At 44.4% G+C, this 21693-nt stretch overlaps 1 protein-coding gene across 4 annotated transcripts; it reads right to left on the bottom strand.

The window, feature by feature from the left end:
* Nucleotides 1-105: 105 nt before the first annotated feature.
* On the bottom strand, nt 106-19319 carry LOC139566434 (single-stranded DNA-binding protein 3). 4 transcript variants are annotated; one of them, XM_071387602.1, is made up of 18 exons: nt 19028-19319; nt 13185-13257; nt 12519-12580; nt 10096-10180; nt 7593-7682; nt 6462-6527; nt 5999-6058; nt 5823-5889; nt 5318-5385; nt 5131-5189; nt 4930-4975; nt 4698-4733; nt 4523-4577; nt 4343-4413; nt 4096-4174; nt 3958-3986; nt 3701-3802; nt 106-3556 (listed from the first exon to the last, which is right to left on the bottom strand). In XM_071387602.1, exons 1-18 carry the CDS (start codon nt 19081-19083, stop codon nt 3527-3529), a joined length of 1134 nt encoding a protein of 377 aa, XP_071243703.1. In that variant the 5' UTR covers nt 19084-19319; the 3' UTR covers nt 106-3526. The 4 variants fall into 4 exon arrangements, with proteins under 4 accessions (XP_071243703.1, XP_071243701.1, XP_071243702.1 ...); XM_071387600.1 differs by having other exon boundaries at nt 106-3377; XM_071387601.1 differs by having other exon boundaries at nt 106-3377; nt 4526-4577.
* Between the last annotated feature and the right edge of the window lie 2374 nt (nt 19320-21693).

The following is a 21693-nucleotide window of genomic DNA, read 5'->3' as shown; positions in this document are numbered from 1 at the left end:
AGGTGTTGAATGAACTAGATCTTAGCAAAAGTAGTGAAGTCATTTTATTTTGATGTATCTACAACAAGAGGGACACAGGAAAAAAAAACAGATGACTCGATGAAAAACCTAAAACAAATGACATTTATTGATGCAACATTTCCCACCTTTTTCTCAATAAGCAACTTTTTAATCAGTCTCTAAAGAAACTTTATTACAACAAAGAAAACGTACAAATAGGAAACATTTTATTACTACACAAGACATTTAGGAGCGGAAACTAGCCTATCAGGAAATACAAAGCAAACCCAGGAAGCAGTTCTTCACAATGTTTAATCCAGATTGGCATGAAACCGTGTTGCCCCCCTTAGATTATGGTCCCCCTGCTTTTGAAAAGAACCTGAATATGGCAATATTCCAACCAAATGGGATCATTTATATACAACACTGCAAGAGATAGGTCAGATTTCTCTTTCAGTTGGATCTTCAAATCAACGAGGCACCCAATCCAAAAGGGTTAACAGAATTTAAAAACACAGGATCATTGTAATGGACTAAATGTTCTGAAATACTGGCACCGGGAAACAGACTGCCTCGTCTTCAATACTGCTTTGTCACCAGAGAAAAACATGGTCTGCATCTCAGTCCAAAGTGGCTTCCTCTCCTCACGTCATCTCTTCTTTCACGTCGGTGCAGGTGAAAGGAGACGAGGACTCTCCTTTAGACTATCGAGTTGGATACACCCAAGGAACAGAAACATGTTTCCTTACCCTCCGTCCCCTCCTCCTTGCAACCCTCCCAGAATGAAACAGTATTATACGTCACCATAGAAACACAGAAATGACCAACAATGTGACAACGTTGATTTTACATACAGGAGAGTCGTTTGCACCGGTGCAGAGTTTGACACCTCATGATCAGAAGGGAAGAACTAGGGCCAGGAGGTTTTCCTGAACAGGTCACATGGTCAGGGAACACAACTTGAAAAAGGTAGCGCCATAGAGAATGATAGAGGCCTATAGTGGCCAAAATGCTGTTTTAGCATGGGCAGCACCATTAACGGCTTCCACCATACTTCCGCCATATTAAAGTAGTCAACTGGATGGGGATTCTTATGGGTTGTTGCCTCAATGGCACTGCCCATGCTGTCACAGATATAAAGATGAGTCCTCTATCGCTATGGGCAGAGCGGAAAGGTCAAATGAAGGTCATGAGTAGGGCCATGAGTTTTTCCTGAGCACATGAAAAGGACCACAGGAGGTCGGTGCACCTTAATTGGGGGACGGCAGGCTTGTGGTAATGGCTGGAGCAGAATCAGTGAGATGTTCTCAGATACATCAAACGTGGTTCCACGCTCCATTCCAGACATTATGAGCCATCCTCCCCTCACCAGCCTCCACTGACAAGGGCACATAAAAAAAAGTCACAGCCCTAGTTATGGTAAGTAAATATATCTCACATTTTAAAAACAGAAACAGTTTCACGGTTTGTTTTCCAATAATTATCCTCTTCCAACAATAAACACTTTGCACTGGTGCAAACTAGGGCACGTTCCAAATGGCACCCTATTCCCTATGTAGTGCACTACTTTTGGCTTCAGTAGTGCACTATATATAGGGAATTGGGTGCATTTTAGATTTGTCTTATTGAATATAGAGAGGATGGTTCAGAGTTGAATCTATACAGCAGTATCTCAAAATACACCAGAACCCCCCCCCCCCCTTAACATTCTTCATATCATTAAGAACCTGCGTTTTTACATCTTTTCAACTAAAATACAGAAAAAAAATCCTTAATTGAAAACCTTATTTTCTTTTCATCTATCGTTACTAGGGACAGGAGATTTCCCTAACAGTTTGACCTGACCAGGAAATACTCTGGACTCTAACGTTAGTTGTAGCTTCTAAGTAATGATCCAATAAAGAGGGTTCCTCCTGGCCCTAGTTGTGTCGGAGTTAAACAGTGAGGTACTGTAAAAACACACACTGGTCTCTTTCAAACCCAGATGGTCTGAATCAATTCATTTCTCATCAGTCATTGGTTGTGACGGAAATATCAAAATGTCATGATATCAAAATTCACTTTACAGTATTTACAATACAAACCAAAAGACAGATGGAGACGTCACAAAAAGGAGAGAGAGGTGGTTGGGGAGGGGGATGGCGTAGGTAAGCCGATTGGTTGGTTGTGTGTGTAAGGACAAATGTTGTCCTTTTGGGGGGAGCTTGACAGCCGGTTACCATGGCAACTGCCACACCGCCTACTGATTGGCTCAGCTCTGTTACAAGAGTCCTTTAAGCATCCAATCAGAATAATTTCACAGAAGGTCAGAACTGCCCTCTGGGTAAAAAATACAATTAAAACAAAAAACAGACACTTCCAAGATGTCTTCCTCTAGGAGATGGATGCTGATTGGTGCAGAGTGATTCCGGAGTGTGCAGATAGACTTATTGTCAACCTGTTCTGTCTCAATGGAAAATTAAACATACAAATAAATACAACTGTGCATCCTCTGCATGTTCAGGGTCACTTAGTCTACTACAGAGAAAACGCCTTCTCAGGGGGATGGAGAGGGACATTACTATTTAAAGTACCATGATGGACCACGGTGCTGTTCTCTGACTGGGCAAAGAGGGGGCAGTAGATTGTATATATCCTGTGGGGTTTTCCTTAAGGAGACTAGCGAAGGTTCACCATCCTGTGAAGTTACTAACGAAAAGGTCATCAGTGTGTGTGTGTGTGTGTGTGTGTGTGTGTCCTTTCAACAACAACAAAAACTCCAGAAATTAAATCCTACATTTTAAAATAACCAGAATCATCATAACAATATTATTAATCATAACAATAAAATATTATAAAAGAATAGCAATAATACATTACATACAGAGTAATGGAAATCACAACACTTCTGTTTTTCAAATGTATACACAGAGTGAACGAGGGGGGAGGGGGGATGGACGACTCTTCCATGTCTATGTCTCAAATGACACCCTATTCCTCTAAAGTAGTGCACTACATAGGGAAAAGGGGATCATTCGAGATTCGTTCCCTGTTCCACCCCTGTATCCATTAGAAACACAATCAAATCCATTAGAAACAATAAAAACATCTAAATAAAAGTGAATGCCAATGTGATGTTTGTCGAGCTTCCGGACAGCTACTGACAGAACCCTACCATGCTGTGTCCTGAAGGGTGTCCGTGTTATCCAGTCTCTCCATCCTTCTTCCTCTCATCCCCGCTCTCATTGTCCAGAGCCTGACAAGAAGTCAGAGAGGCAGGGGGCGGGGTTAGAGAGTAGGGACTTCCTGTGTCTCTGTTTCCTGTCTATGCCACAGACAGCGTCGGGAAGCTCCGCCTTCACTAGAGGCCCAGCATGCCCCAGGGCTGTCCTAGAAGCCTGGGTAGCGGCGAGAGTTCCGAGGGGGTGGAGGTGAGGTGGGAAAGGCAGAATGAGTCCGATCCAAGGTGAGGGGTTGGAAAAATCCAGGTGGAAAGGTACAAAAACAAAAATAACCAAAAGAAAATACAAAAATAAAGAAATTAAAATTACACACTCATCGTCATGTTGGGTGAATACTGTGAAGAGAGAAAGGGAAGGGGGTGGGGTGGTAGACATGAGTGAAAAATGTAAACGCTACAACATTACATACCAGGTCACCCACCCTGGTTCTTGTGGGGTCAAGGTACAAGGGTCAGGGGTCATCGGCCAGCAGTACTCACACTTTCACTTTGGAATGGGTTGAGGAAGTTTCCACCCATCTCTCCATCGTCCCGCGGCGTCCCGGGAGGGTTGCTCATACCCCCCATGTTGTTAGGAGAGTTCTGGATGGATAGATAGAGAGTAAGATAACTCTACAAATATGTCATACCACAAGTTATTTGACCAGCAGCACCAAGACATGTCCCTCTGACTGTAAACCCTCTGTCGGTTTGAGAGATTCAAGTCAAATGTTGTAGAAAAGGGGATTTATATTCACCTTTGGCAACCCGTCCATGTCCCCAGAGCCTGAGAGACAATGAGAGAGAGATGAGATTCAAAACAGTTAAATCCATGCACTGAACATTGTCACCCTTACGACTGCATTATAACAGGTGTTCATAACCCTGTCACCCACCTAGTGAGCCGTTCATGTGGTGAGGTTCCATGGCTCCCATAGCTCCCATCGGTCCATCAGGCCCCGGGCCCATAGGGAACTGGGAGAGAAAACACACACACACTCATGTCTCAGTGACTGGACCTTTAGTCTGGTTTCATTGCCCTATCTAATCAGCAGGGGGATAAAGTCATACGGCGTTATAATGTATTGTGGTGTCACGCTGTGTGATGTCATGCGGTGGAATACGAGGTGTAATGTGACTCACGTTGGGTCTGTTTCCTCCTGGTCCTATAGGGTTCATCATAGTGTAGATGTTTTCACTGGAGTTGTTGGAGTCTGGGGGAGACAAACACAATAGCATAACATTAGTCCACAGAGAAAGGCAACACACATAGTGTCTAAATATAGTACTGGTGCTGGGGGGGGGCTTATTTAAGAGACGCACCACCTGGGCTGGGCATGATGGGAGTTCCGGGAGGCCCCCCTCCTCCTGGAGGACCCTGGGAAACAGATAGTTCAAAAGGTCAATAAGAACAGTGCACACAATTTCCCATTTCCACAGCTAAGGAACAGTTTCAGAACTGACGTGTTATGGAAAACACTGACGGTTGGCTACTCACCACATAGTGGCCTGGAGATGAGGAGGAGTATTGTATCTGTGATGAGAGAAGGGAAACTAGAGGTTACGGAGTCATAGTTACCTCCAGGAGAGATTCTCAACTAAGCAGTAGTTCTTTCCTCCAGCAACAAGAGGGCAGTATAGTACCTTTTCAAGCCACCTGTTAAATAATAACAATCCTTGTAATGAATAATCTAATCTATGACAAATTGAGCGAGGAGGAAACAACTTACTGAGTTAGCATTGGGACCAGGCCACGGCCCTCTACCACCAGGTCCCCTGAGAGACAGAGAGAGACTGTAAGTATAGGGAAACACTGCCATAAACCAAGAAAACAACAGTTCAACAATCATGATGTCGGGGCCTTCGATATTCAACCATGAAGCTGGTGCTATGGGATAGACTGTATTTCTCCCTACGGAGGGAACACTTACATGTTCATCCCAGGCATAGGACCACCCATGGAGTTAGGAGGTCTCATACCCCCGTAGTTCTACATAGAGAGAAGAGATACACAGTGTCACAACTATAGAGAGTGTGTGTGTGTGTGTGTGTGTGTGTGTGTGTGTGTGTGTGTGTGTGTGTGTGTGTGTGTGTGTGTGTGTGTGTGTGTGCACTTACCTGTGGACCCATGGGCCCCATTCCTCGCGGAGCGTTCATTCTCATTGGCCCGCCCATATTAGGATGTCCTATAGGAGAAAAGATGACAAGAACACAAACACACACTGGTAGTTAACTAAAGATACTATGTGATGGTCTAATGGATAATTCGATTCACTTAGCAAACGCTTTTATCCAATGAGACGGTCACCTCCACACCTAATCCACATATGGCCAGTCTGAACCTGGAAGGCAGGGTTAATGGCAGGCAACAGACTAAACTCTCTTCTAACCTCATTAACTGGGACCCCTGTTGGGTTAAATGATCATCTCTAATCTGAACCTGTAATCTCAAGCCACACACACACACACACACACACACACACACACACACACACACACACACACACACACACACACACACACACACACACACACACACACACACACACACACACACACACACACACACACACACACACACACACACACACACACACACACACACACACACACACACACCTACCTTGTGGTCTGATGGGGTCCATGCTGTTTGGCAGGAGAGGCTGAGAACCAGGGATTCCCCCTGGAGGCTGAGGCAAACAGATGGATGAGCGAAAGGGTGATCGTGAGTATGGACCACCAGCACATACTTATCTGGAAGTGCATGTTCAGCTGTATAGGTGAGTGTGTGGTCCATACCTGATTTGGCATTCGGAGTGAGGGGCGTGGTCCACCTGGAAACCGTGGCGACATGAAAGGCTGAGAGACAGAGAGAGAGTTTGTCATTCCGACTGAAAAGGAGCGGAGCAGACAGATGATGGACAGGGTGTGAATGGAGGATGAGGAAGAAGGGGGGTGACAACACAGAAAACAAAAAAATGAGCAGGCTCATTAACGAGGTATTTTACAGAGGAAGCTTGTCTTCATGGATGTTGGCTTTGCTCTCCTCCCTTAGCCTTACATGTAGATGAGTGTGTGGGTTTTGTCTGTCCTGTGCACATGCTCAGTGTGTAGGTCCACAGTGGCTCATCTTTTGTTTTATTGATGAGGTGTAGGTGGAGTGTGTCTGTGTGGAGGCTAAAGCTCCCTCCCCCCAGAACAGCTCCAGAGGAGAGTCAATTATTTCTCTCTCTGTGTGTGTGTGTGTGTGTGTGTGTGTTACCTGTCCGTGTGGTCCCATGCCGTGGGGGGGCTGTGCGTGAGGAGACTGCTGGGAGCCTGGCGGACCCTGAGAGAAGGGAAGAGTGACATCAGAGTGAGGGAGGAGCTAACACAATTACACCTTCAGGAGCAAGGGACTGGAGAAGCTAGGCAGTAGCCAATCAGAACACAGAGAGGGAGAGGAGGCCGTTTTTCCTAATCCATGGTAAGAGGGTGTCTTCGCCACTAGAGGGCAATGTTGACACAGCTAAAACGCACAGCTCAGAACGACAGTGGATCCGAGGAGCCTACAGCATGGTTGGTCACCATCCATCCCACACTGTTCAACATCAGGACATGCAACTAGACTGACGAACTGCAGAGACTGTGCATGTATGACTTCAGGTTTGTTTTGTGAGTTGTGTGGGTCTTCTATTTAAAAAAAAAAAAAAATCTTAGCGAACAAACACCAAAACACACACGATAATAACAACACAGGCATATTTGCAGCAAACAGCTCTTGCTAATGATAAGGCCACTTGTACAAAAAGGACAACAAGCACACACACACACACACACCCTCCTCCCTCACTTGTGTTATAAATAGCACTTCCGTGCCTCTCCTCTCTTTTCTCGCTCTCTCACTACTCTTGCCATCTCCCACTCTCACCTACTTCCTCCCTCCCATTATTTCATTCCATCTCTCTCTCTCTCCAGTTCTCTTCCACTCTCTCGACAAACAATGAAGTGGTAGCCACAGAAACAAACACATTGAGGCCCATCTCTCTCCGTTCCACCTCATCATCGCTGCTGCCAAATGCCAGGGCTGTCCATCACACTGTCTGGCCGTGTGTGTGTGTGTGTATATATATATATATATATATATATATATATATATATATATATATATATATATATATATATATATATATATAGAGCGAGAGAAGAGGAGTGTGGGATCATTGGAGGTGGAGAGAAAGAGAGGGAGGTGAAAAAGTGTGAGGAGATGTAGGAAGAGAGGGAATAAAGTAATGGATGGTGAAGATGATTGGTGGAGTGGAGGGAGGGATGACAACAAGAGGGAGTTTTACCATGCGTAAAGTGAGGGGCGAGGGAGGTAGCAAAAGAGAGGGATGAATAGAGGGAGTTTTACCTGGAAGAAGCCGGGCGGCATGGGTCCTCCTGGCATGCCATCATTAGGAGGCATGTTCCCCATCACAGGACTGGGGGCTGCTGCCGCACTCTGCAACACACACACGTTAAAAGATGAAGCACACAATCACACACTAATAGATGCATTGGGTCTTCCTCCATCTCGCTCTCCCCTCTTTCTCCGGCTCATTCCCCTTAAACCCCTCTCCATCCCCAAACATCTGTACTACTCCTCTTTCTCACCTCTATCCCCCTCCCTCTTCCCCTCCCCTCCCTCCTCCACAGCCCTAACCTCCCCACCCTCACCTGCCTCAGTTCTTCCCCGTTGCTCTCACTTCCTTTTGCTCACTACCTCTCTCTCATCTCTTGCAGTAGCTAGTCAAAGCTGTTGCTATGGAGACGAGTCCTTTGCTCCCTGTCCCTCTAGCATCCCCCTCTCAGAGAGAGGGAGAGAAGAGGGAGGTAGGGGAGAGAGACAGAGTGACGAGTTTTCAGTAACAACCTCTAACCAGGCCCTAGCCACTTGTGTGGATATGAAATAATTGGATAGACATGGGCAATATGGTGAAAACTCCACCTATCATATCAGAGGGCAAGGTTCATATAGAAATACCATTAACCAGGCTACTGGCATCATGCTTGACATATTGACAAAACACAGACAAATCCTAAATCCTACACGTCAATGACAAATAACTGTACATCTATACAGCTACATGGTTGACTATCACTCACCCACACAAACAGAAATACATTTCAACACACACACACACACACACACACAGTGACAGGAAGCACCACAGGGGAAGGTTAATGTCTGGCTCAGCCTATAGGAATCCACCACCATGAATAATTAATCAACAAATCAAAACTGATGATTTGATTGGGCGATGTGGTATGTGGCTCACCGATACTGAATGGAATTGATCTATCCAGCCCCCCCCCCACCCACACACACACTTAGAAACGGACAGATCAATGGTGCTCAACACATTATTGACCTTTTCCCTTGTACCTTTTCAATGGTAAGACACAAACAAACACTGGAGGATGAAGAGAGGGAGAGAAAGAAAAAGAGTGGAGGGGAGAGAAAATAAAGGGGGAGAGAAGAGTGGTAATCCCCCCCCAAAGAGAGATGAGAGAGTGAAGGTGGCAAAATGAGAGAGGGAGGAGGGCAAAGAGAAAGTTACAGGAAAACAAAATAACTTGTTTTCTATGAATTTAGAAAACAGCAAGTCTGAGCCCACAGACACAGACAGAGATGCACACTCCCCCTGCCAGAATGCTAGACATGGATATGGACACAGACACCCACACAGACAGAGATGCACACTCCCCCTGCCAGAATGCTAGACATGGATATGGACACAGACACCCACACAGACAGAGATGCACACTCCCCCTGCCAGAATGCTAGACATGGATATGAACACAGACACCGACACAGACAGAGATGCACACTCCCCCTGCCAGAATGCTAGACATGGATATGGACACAGACACCCACACAGACAGAGATGCACACTCCCCCTGCCAGAATGCTAGACATGGATATGAACACAGACACCCACACAGACAGAGATGCACACTCCCCCTGCCAGAATGCTAGACATGGATATGAACACAGACACCCACACAGACAGAGATGCACACTCCCCCTGCCAGAATGCTAGACATGGATATGGACACAGACACCCACACAGACAGAGATGCACACTCCCCCTGCCAGAATGCTAGACATGGATATGGACACAGACACCCACACAGACAGAGATGCACACTCCCCCTGCCAGAATGCTAGACATGGATATGGACACAGACACCCACACAGACAGAGATGCACACTCCCCCTGCCAGAATGCTAGACATGGATATGGACACAGACACCCACACAGACAGAGATGCACACTCCCCCTGCCAGAATGCTAGACATGGATATGGACACAGACACCCACACAGACAGAGATGCACACTCCCCCTGCCAGAATGCTAGACATGGATATGGACACAGACACCCACACAGACAGAGATGCACACTCCCTCTGCCAGAATGCTAGACATGGATATGGACACAGACACCCACACAGACAGAGATGCACACTCCCTCTGCCAGAATGCTAGACATGGATATAGACACACACCTTGTGTGTTTGAGTGCCCATCTGGTCCTCAAGACTTGCAAACTGGCACTTCACTCAAACAGTTGCCAGCCAAGGCAGACAAAACAGAACACACAAAGCATGCACACACACACACACACGGTTAACCAGCTCTCTCTGGCACTGAGGATGTGAAAGCCCCCCTTGCTCTGGGCCGGATGCCAGGGCTGCAACACACACACACACACAAATCCCTGGCTTAACCCCGGCCCAGTGCTGGGATTACTGGATTAAGACCTCTATTCCATTATTTCCACACACTGACGATAGCAACACACACACACACACCTAGGCCAAGGGAAGAGGCGGGACGAAGACGCACACACACTTGGGCCTGTCACTCACGTAATCATGGAAGGCCTTGGCCTCGCTGGAGTGTTCGCAGTTCTCCCGTCTGTCCGGCGCAGCGCAATACAAATCCCAGAATACACTGCAACGGGAAATAGAGCAAGAGGGTCAGGGAGCACCTGATGAGCCAATAGAGGCGGTAAAGAGGTCAATCGAACTCCACCAAAGCAATTGAATTGCCATGGAAACGCATGAAGGACCGTGGGGGAAAGATCCCGACTCTCCTCATTGTCCCCCAGCAAAATTAGCCTACATTTAGGCTATTGTTTACATGTGTATTTCACACTATGTTGAGGTAGAAATCTCAATATAATGCTTGTATGGATGTCAACCCCAACACATGTTTATGTCATCGTTACAAATCAATCGCATTATATAATTAAAAACGACTGACCACCACCAATTTCTGTATGCTAGCTATGCTAACCAGTTTATACAAACGGGAGTTCGCATTTAGCAGTCACTTCTAAACCTTCCACATGTTACGCAGCGAAAACAGCAAAATATATCCAAATCGGACTGAAGTAACCACATTGTGGGCCTGTTACAGTAGATAAATGTCCACTTTGTTAGAACGTGTGCCAACCTGGTCAATGGAACGTCTGCGTTCCACCGACATCTATGTACAGTACATCAGTTTTTCACCATACTACTCTCACTTACCCTCTACCACACCGACATGTGCGCTCTCTCACTCACACACGTACAGTTGAAGTTGGAAGTTAACATACACCTTAGCCAAATACATTTAAACTACATTTTTCACAATTTCTGACATTTAATTCTATTAAAGATTCCCTGTCTTAGGTCAGTTAGGATCACCACTTTATTTTAAGAATGTGAAATGTCAGAATAATAGTAGAGAGAATGATTTATTTCAGCTTTTATTTCTTTCATCACATTCCCAGTGGGTCAGAAGTTTACATATACTCAATTAGTATTTGGTAGCATTGCCTTGAAATTGTTTAACTTGGGTCAAACGTTTCAGGTAGCCTTCCACAAGCTTCCCACAATAAGTTGGGTGAATTTTGGCCCATTCCTCCTGACAGAGCTGGTGTAACTGAGTCAGGTTTGTAGGCCTCCTTGCGCACACACACTTTTTCAGTTCTGCCCACAAATGTTCTATAGGATTGAGGTCAAGGCTTTGTGATGGCCACTCCAATACCTTGACTTTGTTGTCCTTAAGCCATTTCCCACAACTTTGGAAGTATGCTTGGGGTCATTGTCCATTTGGAAGACCCATTTGCAACCAAGCTTTAACTTCCTGACTGATGTCTTGAGATGTTGCTTCAATTTATCCCCATAATTTCCTTTCCTCATGATGCCATCTATTTTGTAAAGTGCACCAGTCCCTCCTGCAGCAAAAACCCCCCACAACATGATGCTGCCACCCTTGTGCGTCACGGTTGGGATGGTGTTCTTCGGCTTGCAAGCCTCCCCTTTTTCCTCCAAACATATCTATGGTCATTATGGCCAAACAGTTTTATTTTTGTTTCATCGGACCAGACGACATTTCTCCAAAAAGTGCGATCTTTGTCCCCATATGCAGTTGCGAACCGTAGTCTGTTTTTTTTATGCCGGTTTTGGAGCAGTGGCTTCTTCCTTGCTGAGCGGCTTTTCAGGTTATGTCGATATAGGACTCGTTTTACTGTGGCTATAGATACTTTTGTACCGGTTTCCACCAGCATCTTCATCTTTGCTGTTGTTCTGAGATTGATTTGCACTTTTCGCACCAAAGTACGATCATCTCTAGGAGACAGAACGCGTCTCCTTCCTGAACGGTATGACGGCTGCGTGGTCCCATGGCGTTTATACTTGCGTACTATTGTTTGTACAGGTGAACATGGTACCTCAGGTGTTTGGAAATTGCTCCCAAGGATGGACCAGACTTGTGGAGGTCTACAATTTTTTTCTGAGGTCTTGGCTGATTTCTTTAGATTTTTCCCATGATGTCAAACAAAGAGGCACTGAGTTTGAAGGTAGGCCTTGAAATACATCCACAGGTAAACCTCCAATTTACTCAAATGATGTCAATTAGCCTATCAGAAGCTTCTAAAGTCATGACATAATTTTCTGGAATTTTCCAAGCTGTTTAAAGGCACAGTCAACTTAGTGTATGTAAACTTCTGACCCACTGGAATTGTGATACAGTGAATTATAAGTGAAATAATCTGTCTGTAAACAATTGTTGGAAAAATTACTTGTGTCATGCACAACGTAGATGTCCTAACCGACTTGTCAAAACTATAGTTTGTTAAAAAGAAATTTGTGGAGTGGTTGAAAAACGAGTTTTAATGACTCCAACCTACGTGTATGTAAACTTCTGACTTCAACTGTATGCATCTGAATGTAAATGATATTCTAAAGGAATACACAAACGTGTGAACACAAGAAGATGCGCACGGGGCCGAGATACTCACCACCACCACGAGTGCAGGAATCCAGGAGGCTCCCCTAACGTAATATTCTTTTCCCATCGTATCTGAAAGAGAGAAAGCAACATGATGTCTAGTTTTAAACTCAGCAGGAGAGGAGACGGTCAGGGTGGGTGTGTGTCTAGAGTACGTGTGAAACTCATTCCACTGAGGGCTGAGCGTCTGCGTGTTTTCACGCCTCCTTTGTACTTGAATGATGAATTAAGGTCACTGATTAGTAAAGAACTCCCCTCACCTGGTTGTCTAGGTCTTAATTGAAAGGAAAAACCAAAAACCCACAGACACTTGGCCCTCCTTGGAATGAGTTTGACACCCCTGGCCTAGAGGTTAAGAACACATAATCAGTCTGTCTCAGCAAGTCAATGCTGTCCCTCTTTCTCGACCACGCTCTCTCTCCCGCTCTCCTGCTTTCCCTACCTCTCAGTCAATGCCCTCAGACACAGTTACACCTCGTTCTACCTCTTCGTCAACACCGTCCTTCCCCCTCGCGGTCTCCCTTCCTCTACCACTGCCTCCATCTAGGCTACCGCTACCTGTCCACATCTCTAGCTCAGTCTCCCTCTCAGTCAGTCTCTACCTTTCTCCCACAGTCTCACTCTAGTCCCTTACTGGGAAGGAGCAAAGTCGGAGAGAAAAGTGTGTGCGTCTTACCTCTGACAAGAAGGTCTGTGCAGACTTCTGTGCTCCTACATGCAGCAGGTACTCATATACGTACAGCGCTAACCTGCAACAGAGGAGAACAGGACATTACATTAGCAAAATGATAGAAAAGGCCATAGGAGTTAGCATTAGCAAAGATCTGGATGAGGATTACACAAACCTCCCAGAACAACAAGGCAGACCATGTGAGCAGGGCCAGCTCCAGGCATAGGCGGTCGCTTAGGGCCCCAGGCCGCTAGGTTGTTTTTGGGAACTCAGTCAGGGTCTCAACTTACTGTTGCGAGTTAGAATAGTAGAATACACAAGGTGCAAGTTCGAAATTTGGTTGTGCATCAGCAATTTCTCAATTTCAGCTAACAATGTTTTTGATTTATTTACCAATCATGGCCAAATACCGACCAGGTATGTGCCTAGGGTCCCCAATTGATTTTGTTAGTCTTTGTCACTCAGATATCATTAAAACCCTTTCCAGCCGGAGCATTCTAATTTTGTAATAACAGTTAAACAATGGTTTAAAGCCTTAACACTGCCGCCCAATCACCAAATGTATTTCTGTAAACTGCCATTTACACATGACAACATGAGCTACAAATAGATAGAATTGGTTTAGGGATTTATGGGCGGGAACCTTTTTTTTTACTTCAATGAAAGGTCACGGCGCAAATCCTCCATTTGCCTCAGTGCCCGGGTAGATGACTTAAAGGAGAATGGATCAAGTGCTATTTTGACGGCTTCAAAGTGAAAACCACCAGGTGGATCAGATGAGGAAAGAAAGTTGCTATTTCCTCCGTTTCTGAATTTTTTTGGGGACATTTCTTTCTAGCTGGCAAAACAAGTGAGCTAGATTTTCAGTGTACTGTCAATAACATAGCTAAGTTTGTCGCTGATATGGGCTAGTAAAAATAGGCAGGTAGACTAGCGGTTAAGAGCGTTGGGCCAGTAACCAAAAGGTTGCTGGTTCGAATCCCTGAGCTGACTACATGAAGAAAAAAAATCTGTTGATCTGCCCTTGAGCAAGACAATTAACCCTAACTGCTCCTGTAAGTCGGTCTGGATAAGAGTGCTAAATGACTCAAATGCCAATTAAACCAGATTGACCAGTGCTCACACTGGTTTCACTTCACTTGCAGTGAAATATGTGAGCTTGCCAGATCAGGCTGGTTTAGGGAGGTTAAGGAAATACAGTATGCTTGATGTCCCCCTGCCCCCACAGGTCTAAGACACTTCCCAGCGTGGCTCCCCGGCCTCCCAACGCCCCTCCCCAGACCGCTTCCACCCTTGCCTCTTCCCTTCTGGTCCCCCCTCTTACAAGTTTTTCTCGATCTTCATTAGAAAGTGTTGTAAATTGCAGGGGGGGAAAGCATAGATTTTCATATAAGATAGATTTTCACAGGTGTTCTTTCTTGACTGATTGTCATTTGAAAGGGCAGTTTCTCAGCTTTCAAAATCAGTATCATGTTTTCATTATACTCATTAATGCACGCAGAGGTCATGATCCAGTGGAACATTCTGCTCAGGCTGTAAAGGATTAACATGGCATAAGTCAACGTGTAGAACTGCTGTAAATTTGTAACTTTTTCGGCGACCCGACAAAAGTCATAGAAATGTGAGTTACAGATCTGTGTGCGCTATATCTATGCTTCCCATTTTAAAGTTTTGATTTTGTACACCAGCTTCAAACAGCTGAAAGTGAAATATGATTCTCTACACTATACTTGCTTGTTTTGTCAAACGGAAATTAGGCGAACTATTCGAATTTTAAGAGAAATTTCTGCATAGTGCCTCTTTAAAACTTCAAACATTTCACCCCATGACAAAATGGGTAGAATTGCAGGAAAGTAACAAAAAATACGTTTTCTACCACATGGCAAAATTTGTATAATGGCATGAAATTTGTTATAAAATTGCTAAAATGTTCTCTTCGCAAAATATGTAGAACTACAGAAAAATTGCTTTAAAACTGCAGCACTCTCTACACCACATGGGTAAGTGTCCACTCAAATGTTTTGCCCACGAGGTGGAGGGACCCCAATCAAATCTCGCTTAGGGCCCCCAATAGGCTAGAGCTGGCCCTGTGAATGTCAGACCTGGGTTAAAATACCATTTCAAATATCTTATCACATTTCAAGTAAATATTAAGATAAAAAAATTATTTGAAAAGACAAGTAGTTGAATATTTGAATGCTGTGGGGAAATACATTTGGAAGGTATTGGCATGTATTGGAAAATAGGGTAAATATGTTTAAATTTAATCACTTTTTGACCGTATCCCCTTTGATTGAATTTTCCCGCAAAATAAATTCACATACATATTGGACCATGACCTAAATGGTCATATTTTGGCCTATGGCCTAATATTGGACCATGACTTCTTACACCTGAATACCAAAACATCCAGGAGATTAAGGTGCTCAAAGTTGACCCATTTTACATACCACGAGACAGCCATGTCTTCAGCATTGGAAAAGATAAACGGTTGAGGTTGATTTTTTTATAATTTTATTAAATACAAAAACAGGGTGGTGAAACTATTTTATAATTTCATTAAAAACTTTTTTTATATTCGCATATGTTGTAGCTTAGAGCTTTCATCATCTGAGGTTTGTGTTGTGCCTGCCATCAGTTGAGACGCAACAGCTCGTGAATAAAATTGAAGTAATTGAGTCAGCACATATTATTTGAAAATACTAAAATACACAGAAAATAAGTACTTAAATAACAAAATACATATGTATTTGAACCCAAGTCTGATGTTTGTGTACAGTCGTAAAGGCTGTCTCACAGGACAGGATCATAAATAGCTGAGGGGTGTTCCCACCCTGTGATCACACAGATAAAACAACTGGTGAGACAGGACACACACACACTGCCAGAGAAGAGTACGAACCCTCTTAAGAGCAGGAGGTAATTGTGAGGTTGCAGCTCTTTGGACAGGCGAGCCTGTGATTTATGAGCCAGGATGTCAGAGGTAGTGGTTCTAACACACACACACACACACACACACACACACACACACACACACACACACACACACACACACACACACACACACACACACACACACACACACACACACACACACACACACACACACACACACACACACACACACACACACACACACACACACACTGTGGCTGCCTGGTGGTGTAGTAAAGTTTACTGTCTGTCTTTGGTCAGTTAGGCCTCCCTCTCACACACACACCTGACCAATGTATCAATGTGACCACTGCACAGGGCACTCAATGGTTTGAAAGTCCCTTAGCTCTTTGAGACTGCTGGTTTAGTGTGGGTCTCTCTGCACACACACACACCTTTGGCAGTGCTGTAGGGGTAAAAAAAAACACAGGTGGGCAAACTGATCGGCGGTTACAGTGAATAAAGTAACGCTGCCTATACTTTCAATGCATTTTTCCCCAAAAGGTGGGGAAATGTAGCCAGGACACCAGGGTTAACACTCATTCTCTCATGCTACGTGCCATGGGATCTTTTGGTGGCCACAGTCAGGACACTCTTAACATCACACCCGAAAGACGGCACTCTACACAGGGAAACGTCCCCAATCACTGCCCTGGGGCACTGGAATTATTATTTATTTTAGACCAGAGGAAAGAGTGCCTCTGCTTAGCTTCAGAGGCAAGCCAGAAGTGGGATGCATGGAGGGTAAACTGCCTTTACCCTCCACTACACCACTGACTTTAGTTAGTGTAGGTCTACTCTCTCACATACACACCATGTCTTCTCCTGCCCGTTAACAGAAACTACTGATCTCCCCCATAAGGGCACTGATGAAATGTTTATGTGTGATGAGAGGCCTGTCTGTGTGTGTGCGCGGGGTGGGGGGGGCTACATGCACCTGGACTGCTGCATTATTTAAGCTCACGCATTGAGAGGAAGAGAGTTTCTTGAGCTGCAACACTGGGGAGATGTTTTGATGGGAAGGTAGTGTCTCTGCACACACGCACAATTACTCAGTCAGCAAAGGGACAGCTCACTCCTCCCTCAGTCCCTTTCTCTCTCACACAAACTTCCCTCCTGATGTGCGCCACCAGTACACCTGACATCCTGGCTGCGGCTGCAGACAAAACCCCTCTTTAAACATGGATAAGCCAGCCCACCGACACACACACTCTCTCTTTCTCACAGACCGAAAAACACACACATTTATTCTAGCTCAGAGCGACCGCACACACCACTCCGACTCACAGCACAGAGCAACCGCTTCAGTCAGACACTCAATAATTCAACACAGAAGAGGGAGATGAGGACTTGGAAGAGAGAACTGAGCATTGGAGAGGAGAGGAGGGGAAGAAAGGAGAGGAGACTGAGGAGGAGAGGGAGGGGAGGTAGAAGAATAGAGAGACAGAGTGGAGGAAAATGAACAAAAGTTTGCCTTCTGAGTAAAGCTATGGTCTGCCCAGAGCTCAAGTGCTGAGGTTGATTCATAAAATCAGTTAGGCTAGATTGTAGAGATTAACATACTCATATCAAGCACAGCAGCGACATACACAAAAGGAGCAGACAAATGTTTTGACAATTTATTTGCACATCTAAGGGACAAGGCTTAGAACAGTTTTTATTGAAATATGGACTGAAGTGTGTGGGTTAAAGCATGGGCAAATAATGAGGTATTGGCTTTGTTGACATTTGGAAAGACAGGAAAAAAAGAGCCATCTACAGCTTGTCAGTAAAGTTCAAATAAATCAGTATGAATAGCCTAGTAGTTGTGTTGTTCACGGTGCATAATGTTGAGTATCTGGTTCTGCAGGTTATAACAACAAAACAATGAAATCTCTTTAGAAACCAAATAACACATGTTGAGAGACAAACATGTTTAGGAACTAAACATATGCAACACAGTAGCACTAGGTGGATAAGATTACGTTTCTGTCGTACTAGCAGCCAGTTCCTACATCAGCGGAACAGCATCCTTCACGGACTAAACGGCACCCGTAGCTAGCAGACAAAGGGATAGGTAAGCTACCGCTATCTGAGCTAGCACACTACCTAGAGTTTAACTCAACTATTCGGTTAAATGCTTTGCATAGTGGCCAATTTTAAAATTATAGAAAACCTAGTTTCATAAAGTACACGTATTTTACTCTTTAAAAAGAGCTAAACAAACTGTTTGGACACAAAGTTGTCATACTTGCCGCTAGCTAGCTCCTAGCCTACCTAGCAGTAACTCGCGTATGAAGGAACACATTCATACAATGTAGAGTGAGTTCGAATAGTTACTTTTTGGAACGTTGGACACTCCTTTGTTACATTGAAACAAAACCGGTTACATTGGTTTCAACTTTGTAAAAGCTATCAGTCGGCTACGTTATTTCACCATAAACTAATCCCAGGCTTCCTGAAACACACAATCATCTTCACGAATGCATTGTTCCCAATACCCAGAGAGGTAGGGATTCTCTTTTCCACTCAATTATAAAATGCAACATATTGCACAGACAGTTTAAAAACAAACGAATTTGCCAATGGTGTTTAATATCTACAATGTCATACATGAAGTTAATAATATACTGTACCGGATGAGAATGAAACGAGTAGGAATGGATACCTTGGTAGTAAGCTAACGTTAGCTAGGCTAGCAATCAACCCCCAATAACTGCTTGCTTGTTAGGGAGGACTACAAGACTTCACCGATGCAAGAAAACAACCTGAAAAACAAAGAACCAAAACTACGAAGAGAGAGCATATCGTATCCTATTCTGCACCCTTTCTATAACAAGCGAGGTGGTGTATGTGAGCGTTGGAGATAACAGTAGATATCCTAGCATTAGTGTCTCTAGCTGGTGTTTTTGTGACATTGCACTATTCCCACTTACTTTTCTCTTGCTTGGTTATCTGAGGGCACAACAGCACCTTTCCCCTTGGCGTACATCCTTGAAGCTGGTTTCGATACTTTTTATTCAGTCCGGTTCCGACACCTGTCAAAGAAAGCGACCACTTACGATCTCCATAGCTACACAGCAGTAGTGTTCTCTCTCTCACTGTGCCCCGGTGTCTTTTTTTTCTAGCAGGCTACATCCATCCTCAACATTGCCGATCCGAACAGGGGCTGCTGCCGTTGCGGGGAGCTTGAAACCGTCTGTTGGTGATCGTTTTTTTTTTGTCGCTGTTCCAGGGTTTTACTAACGCTCCCCCTGTTATAGAATGGTGGGGGCTTCTTAAAGGGATAGATACCTTTTTTGTTTATTTGCCAAACTAAATTATGATAGACTGGTCAGTGTTCTTCATTCCTGTGCCTGGAGACCCACATGGGTGTGTGCAGGGTTTTGATATAGCACAGCACTAACATACCTCTTTTAACAGTACCCTACTGTGCCCTTATGGAACTGTGTGCTCTGTAAGGTATGTTCCAGCCAGGAATGGTATATTACAGCTCTGCGTGTCCTGTTTAGATATAGTTCTATGGCTGTGTTTACACAGTAAGCCAAATTCTGATCATTTTCCCACTAATTGGTCTTTTTACAAATCACATCAGATCTTTTTCAGAGCTGATCTGTTTGGTGAAAGGACCAATTTAGTGGAGATAAACAGATCAGAATTGGGGTGCCTGTCTAAACACAGCCCATGTGTCGTGTGAGGGAATTATTCATAAAATGTGTACATGTATACCAAGTATGAAGTAGAGGGATGTGTGTGTGTCCTGTCCCTTTAAGAATGTGTGTGAGTGCCAGTGCAGTGGCTGTGTGTGTGTGTGTGTGTGTGTGTGTGTGCAGGAGCGAAGTGTTCTGTTTAAATGTTGCTCATCTGTGGGAAGGACACACTGACTGCATGCGTGTGTGCGCATGCATGTGTCATTCTTGGGGTTAGCCACCTCCACTGTTTTCTACAGGACACACATAAGCAAACACATTGTCCAAAAAAGGGGGAAAGAGAAGAGAGAGTGCAGAGCTAGGACACACAAACCCAGTCTAGCTAGGCAGACCTGTCAGTGTGCTTGTGTTGCTCCAATAGGGAAGAGAGTGAGGGAGAGTGTGTTTGTATCTACTCCGCTCTAGACCACAAACTCTATCACTGTCTCATCATAGCATCAGTATCGATTGGTCTGAGCCCACATACCTCTCAGAACACACATACTGTTGAGGGAGTGTGCCTGTGTGTGTGTATGTGTGTATATTTCTGATAGGGTAGGATGATTCGTTAGGGTAATTATAAATCAACTCCACTCCTGGAATTCAGAGGTATTCACCCTAATGTACACACGCGCACATACACATCTCATACACACTCCAAACAGGTTGTGTTCAGTCGAGCCAGACCTGTATTTTCAATCACTCCTGAAGAGGCCCTCTCAGAATATTACATTCACATGTTTCATTGCTAATTGAATGAGGCCGTTTGACTCACCAATTAGGCTGTTTGTTGGATTTCTAGATCAGTACTCACTGGATTCCTATAGATGGCTTCATCTCAAAGACTTGGGCCTCGTTTCAATACTGTAGTAAGAAAGAAGGAGGTTACTGGAACATGGCTCTGACATGAGTGTGTCAATACCACAAGCTAGCTAGTAGAGCGTGTGGTGGTTTCAGTAGTAGCACATTTAATATATGTGGTTAACTATTTTGCTTCTCACACTTCCTGATACCTGATAGTTCTACTATCCCTCAGAATAGAAGTTAGCACTTTAACTACAGATCTAGGATCAGGTTACCCGACCTCACATTCTAAACATAACCATTAACAGGACTGAACAAGTGTCTGACCTAGGACCAGCTAGGCTGCGTTTACACATGCAGCCCAATTCAGATTATTTTTCTACTAATTGGTCTTTTGAGCAATCAAAAGAGCTATTTTGCAAATAATTGGGCAGAAGATCAGAATTGGCCTGCCTGTGTAAACACAGCCTTAGAGTTAAGGGAAATGTCTACCTGCTCCTGTATCTCTCTAATCTCTGTTTTCTCTGAATACGTTCTATCTCTATAGAAATGTAATCTCTCGAAAGATCATACTGCCTGGTTTCTCTACGCCCCTATTTTAACTGTCTGAGGGGAAAACCACAGACAACCACTGCCTCTGTATGACGCTGCCTCTCCTTGCTTTTTCAGCCTCTTCTTCTCTCCTCTTCTTTCCTCTCCCCTTGTCTCCCATTCATTCATTCTTCTTCTCCATCCTCCCCACTCGTTGTGCAAGCTGCAAACAGGTATATCAGTTGTAGGTGTTTTGCAACAATGTGTACCTGGACTGTATGTACACCTTACCTGCTCATGCTAATTACTCGCTAATGATTACCTGCTAATTACCATGTAAGTACATGGGTTTTAGCACCACAACATATAGGTGGACCATATTTCCAGAAACTAAAATGTCAGGCTGCTGTTGTTTTATATTGAACAAAAATATAAATCGCAACATGCAACAATTTAAAAGATTTAGCTGAGTTACAGTTCATATAAGGAAATCAGTCAATTGAAATAAATGAATTAGGCACTAATCTATGGATTTCACATGAAACCAGGCCCACCTAATGGGAAACCAGGCCCAGCCA

The sequence above is a fragment of the Salvelinus alpinus genome, chromosome 38 (genome assembly GCF_045679555.1).
Source record: "Salvelinus alpinus chromosome 38, SLU_Salpinus.1, whole genome shotgun sequence".
Classification (NCBI taxonomy): domain Eukaryota; kingdom Metazoa; phylum Chordata; class Actinopteri; order Salmoniformes; family Salmonidae; genus Salvelinus; species Salvelinus alpinus.
This window is presented reverse-complemented; position numbering and strand designations above follow the sequence as displayed.